This window comes from Octopus bimaculoides, chromosome 21 (assembly GCF_001194135.2).
Source record: "Octopus bimaculoides isolate UCB-OBI-ISO-001 chromosome 21, ASM119413v2, whole genome shotgun sequence".
Taxonomy (NCBI): domain Eukaryota; kingdom Metazoa; phylum Mollusca; class Cephalopoda; order Octopoda; family Octopodidae; genus Octopus; species Octopus bimaculoides.
The window spans coordinates 37,910,243-37,915,920 of record NC_069001.1 but is presented as its reverse complement, the minus strand read 5'-3'; the positions used below and the strand labels follow the sequence as shown (position 1 = coordinate 37,915,920).

The window sequence follows — 5,678 nt, the reverse complement described above, 5'->3', positions numbered from 1 at the left end:
TCTGTGGTAAATCATTCTCTGATGGAAGACATTTAACAGTACACAAACGTGTTCATACAGGAGAGAAGCCATATCATTGTGATGTCTGTGGTAAATCATTCTCTCAAAAATCGAACTTAACCACTCACACCTTTACTCATGCTAAACAGTAACTGTATCAATCTCAGAATTCACATTTTCTTAAATAAACTACAGTGTGGATATTATTTAATTTTTGTTGATCAGTTATTTTTTTTTATTTTCTTTAATTTGTTTAATTACTAATCTTATTGATAGTTTTGTGTGGGGTCATTTAGTAACTTTCACAACATGCACAAAGTGTGGCTCACATGGCAAATACCAATATTTATATTTGAAAAATTATTAGGTACAGCAACAATCGTCATCATCAGTCAATGTCCGTTGTCCATGCTGGCATGGGTTGGACGGCTTGACCAGAACCGAGGGGCTGCACCAGACTCCAGTCTTGTTTGATGAACCGTTGGAACTTTGGCTGGTGGCCTGCAATTTCACCAACTTGACCAGCTCACACATATTAACAGAAATATATATAAAAATGTTAGCAGTGGAGGAAGGCGGTCTGGTAAGCATAGTTGCTGGAGTAAGAACCAGCTGGGTAAAGTTCAGAGAGCTGCTCCCTTTGTTGGTAAGAAAGGGTCTTTCCTTCAGAGTGAAGAGCAGATTGTATGATGCCTGTGTATGAACAGCTCTGCTACATGGCAGTGAAACATGGGCTGTTACTGTAGAGGACATGAAGTCTTGGAAGAAATGAAGCCAGCTGGATGAGTAATAAAGAACATTTGGTAACATTTAATGTTGGCTCCACCATATAGTGTATTCTTCCTTCTTAACCCTTTAGTGTTTAAACTGGCCGTATCCGCCCCAATATATTCTACATGTTTTATATTCAAACTGGCTATATCTAGCTTCTCACACCTAAACTACATTGACATTCTAAAAATAAACAATCACATCTTTGAAAGCTAAAAGATAATGCATGATTAATTCAAAACAATTTAAGTGAAAAAGTATTACATTTAACAGAGTAATCTGAACACTAAAGGGTTAAAGATGGTCATATGTGGCTTGAGATTTGGCTGCTATTTCTAGCAGCCATTTAACCAAAGACAAGTTTCTTGTTAGCTTGTGTTGGATTCTATTTAATCAAACTGTTTTTGATACAAAAATTTAAAGAGCAATAATCATATTTTCTATTATCTTACTTAATAATTTTTTTTTTTTTAAACCCCTATATTTCCCATTTTTTTTTTTGTAAAATAATTCATCTTCCCTAAATTTAAATAAATAAAAAAAATAAATGTTTGTTTAAGAAATTCTGTATGTTCAGAAACCGTTCTTTAAGCCCGAAACATTACCAAAATAAACTGGTTTTGTAATTAACTAAAACGAAACTACATCAATAAATACTGGTTTCAAATTTTAGCACAAGGCCAGCAATTTCAGAGAAAGTGAGCAAGTCAATTACAACAACCCCAGTATGCGACTGGTACTTAATTTATCGAGAGTACCAGTCAATAAATGGTACTTGAGATATTAAGAGGCAAAGCTGAACTCTAAGCATTTTGTCTGGAATGCAAATGATTCTCCAGGCCAACCCCTTACAGAAAACGGACACGGCTGATTGGATCAACCCCTAGTGCTCCACAGGTATTTATTTTATTGACCCCCCCCCCCGGGAAGAGAAGGATGAAAGGCAAAGTCAACCTTGGTAGGATTTGAACTCATATCATCGAGATCCACAAAATGCTAAGCATTTTAATCGCCATGCCAACCATTCTGCCAGCTTCGCACTTTACAGACACCAATGAATATTATGATTATGGAAATGAGATTCTTGAATCATCTCGTTATGGTTTTAATTAGTTTATTCAATGATTTCCAACTTTGTAGGGAAGAGAAGAATCTCCTTGTCTTCCAAATTCTTCACATGCTCAAAATGAATGGTAGCTGTGGAAGAGGAGACTGAAGAGAAATCTTGGGACAAGGCAGTGAAAAACGTGATCTCAAGATGTTATATCTGACCAAGGAGGAGATCAAGGGAATAGGGGACATGTAGCGCTGCAGAAGATTCCACATCTCCAGCAAGCTTGACAAAATACCCATTAATATAAAGGGGTGGTACACAAACCCCAACCTCTTACCCATTCACATCTCCACTCTTACGCATCATACCATCCATCACTAAGAAGAAAGCACTCCTTCTGCACATATTTCTTTTCCGTTTCCCTCTCTCCTAAATCATGGCGCTTGAGTGGGGAGGAAGTACACTCTTGTAACAGTTATCTACCCTCCCTCAGTCTTCTGTTATCATGCTCTCTTGGACACACTATTTTGTGTTTAGGCCCTGGCTTCTCCTTATTGTGTCTCCCTCATGCACCACTCTACCCACCTAAATATAACATGGGGTAGTAATGCATCTCTTCCTACTTGCCCCACCATCCTTATCTTTCGCTGACCCTTTCACCAACCTTCTGGCATTACATTTTTTTAAAAACTCTCTCTCTCTCCCCTATTGCACCTTCCCTAATATTGTCTCTGTTTAGTCCCTTTCCTCCTGCCCCTTTTTGACAACAAATCTGCTAAACTCATACAACAAATGGCTTGAATCCTGATCAACCATCCAACCCATGCACGCATGGAATGTAGGCATGAAATGCTGATATATATATATATATATGTATATATATATATATATATATATATATATATATAATAATATAAATAATATATGCATACATACATATGTGTATGTACATGCCTACATCTATACGTATATATATATATATATAAGCATACATGGGCACAGAACATCATGAAACATGGACAACAAAAAAATAAGAAGCATATGTACACAGATCATGAACTATTCTTTCAAACAATCAAAGACACAAATGGAAAACAGAACAAACAACATAAAGAATGACCCTTCGTCAATTGTTGGCTGTTTTTCTAGTCTCGTATTTCAAGTATTTAACAACATTATACGCTTTTGATAAAACAGTTGGGATTTGGGACGTTTTCGGAGGGTCAAAATAGGTAACACAAACAGGAAGGGCTGCTAAGCCTAAACGAAGTTGTGATGGCGAACGCATACACGCACACAAAATGAAAAGAAGACAAAAGAAAATTCTTTAACACATCTTTGATTACAAGTGACACGTTTCTCTACCATCTCCATTTGCAAGTTTACACGAAAATTCTAAAAAAAAGAATTACATAATATCTGCAGTTTTAGGCATTGAAGAGGTACTTCCTCAGACATGCAAATGGAGATGGTATGGCAGCATGTGTCAAAGAATTTTCCTTGTCTTCTTTTCATTGGATTATTTATTCTTTGCCAATCCATATGATGGTATAATCATCATGGAACTTGGATTTCCTACACCAGAAGTATTCCAGCCTTGGCTTGGATTCTGACAGTGTTGATAGCCCAGTATTCAGGTTGAGTGAATATACATCTATACATCTATACAGACACACATATGTATTCATATATTGGATTATCCCATAAATAATGTGGTTTTTTTATACTTCTTTTATTTTTCAAAATTAAGATGTTCTTTTTTAATCTAAAATATACTCTTTCATCTATCTGGTACACTTGTCCATGAGAAAAAATACTCTTCCAGTAGTGTTCTGACCTCGTCTACAGAATTCATGATAATCAGATGGGGCAATGTCCAGCAAATGTGGTGGGTGGGGCATCATTTCCCATTCAAACTGCTTCAGCCTTTGAAATGTCACCCTCGCTGGAAGAACACCTTTCTTCTTGAAGCCAAAGCTGGTCGTTTATGGGATGAACCTATATATATATATTTTGGCATACATATATAACAAATATGTATATATATTCATATATGATTGGTTGAATGATCAAATCCAAGCTTCTCTGCTTGGATCTCTACAGAGCTTCCAGGATGAGGCTTATCTTCTTGGCTGTAGTTTCCAGCTCGGAATTTCTGGAACCACTGTTGACACTGGCTTATGCTTATTATCCGATCCCTATACACTGCATTAATATTCCTCGCACTTTCCATTGTGTTGTTACCTTCATTAAACTCATAAAGCAAAATATGCTCCTTTGTCACTTCCATTATAGTTTTGAAAAAATAACTTAAAGTTTGACTGCACTCTTCAAAACTTGCACTAAGTAAAGTTTTTGTCCCTATGTCCATTAAATATAAACTGTTTGTGTTTCTGACATCTGGAAAGTATTACTGGTATATTTCGATCAACATGACCAGAGTGAAACTTCATTACAAACTTAAACACTATTCTTAAGTGGAAGAGAGACTTTATAACACCAACTGGTCAACAAATTATATAAATACAAAGCAAACAGCTTTGAAGATCAGTTTGGAAAATGTGTAACTTTTATCAGACATTGATCAAGTCTGTGAATTCTGTAGTTTATGGTTGTATCAGGACAAGTTTTGGTTAAATGTTCTACATTTAGAATAACAGGAGAATAATTGAAGAGCAAAACCAGATTTATTTCAATTTCAGGTAATTAAGAATATTTACAAAGAATAACGAGGTCAGAACTCAAGATCCTGGGCCTCACAATTGAGATGTTCTGATATCTTGTGTAACAGACATATCAAACCCATACCATCATGTAGAATGGACATTAAAACAATGATGATGAGAATTCATAAATTGTGTCAGCCACTTACTTAGGCCATACAACTTCAGCCAGGGATACATACATGTACAGCTAAATGAGATCTTTGAGAGAATGATCTACCACAGTTATCACAATGATATGGCTTCTCTCCTGTATGAACACGTTTGTGAGTAGTTAGGGCACTTTTTCCAGAGAATGATTTACCACAGATATCGCAGGGATGTGGCTTCTCTCCTGTATGAATATACTTGTGTGTAGTTAGGGCACTATTTGTATAGAATGATTTACCACAGATAACACAGTGATATGGTTTCTCTCCTGTATGACTCCGTTTATGAATAGTTAAGTTTGAACTTCCAGAAAATGATTTACCACAGATATCACAGTGATATGGCTTCTCCCCTGTGTGAATACGCTTGTGTTTGATTGTAGCACTATGTTCAGAAAACGATTTACCACAGATATCACACTGATATGGCCTTTCTCCTGTATGAATACGTTTGTGAGTAATTAAGTTACCATTTTGAGAGAATGATTTACCACAGATACCACAATGATATGGTTTCTCTCCTGTATGAACACGTTTGTGCTTAATTAATTCCCCACTTTGAGAGAATGGCTTATCACAGATATCACAGTGATATGGTTTCTCTCCTGTGTGAATACGTTTGTGAGAAATTAATTCACTACTTTGAGAGAAAGATTTACCACAGATATTACAGACATATGGTTTCTCACCAGTATGATTGCGCTTGTGTGTAGTCAAGTGACTACTTTGAGAAAATGATTTACCACAAATATCACACTGATGTGGTTTCTCTCGTGTATGAATGTATTTCTGTTTCCTAAAGTGACTAGTTTGCGAGATTGATTTACCAGAGATATCAGAGTGATTTAATGTTTTTTCTTTCTCTATGTCATTAGGAAAATCAATATTTTTCGACTTTGTTTCACATCTATCCTTGAGTTCATCTTGCATCATTTATCACAATACTCAGATATTTTCCTTGGCTTTGCTTTTATATTTTAT

At 35.9% G+C, this 5,678-nt stretch overlaps 2 protein-coding genes across 2 annotated transcripts in view; both read right to left on the bottom strand.

Annotated features, from left to right (window-relative positions):
• LOC106879695 (zinc finger protein 681) overlaps nucleotides 1–5,678 on the bottom strand; it is a 35,130-nt gene that overhangs the window by 8,639 nt on the left and 20,813 nt on the right. The window lies entirely within an intron of this gene.
• On the bottom strand, nucleotides 4,494–5,670 carry LOC128250484 (zinc finger protein 239-like). Its single transcript, XM_052975618.1, has one exon. It carries the CDS (start codon nucleotides 5,628–5,630, stop codon nucleotides 4,713–4,715), a length of 918 nt encoding a protein of 305 aa, XP_052831578.1. The 5' UTR covers nucleotides 5,631–5,670; the 3' UTR covers nucleotides 4,494–4,712.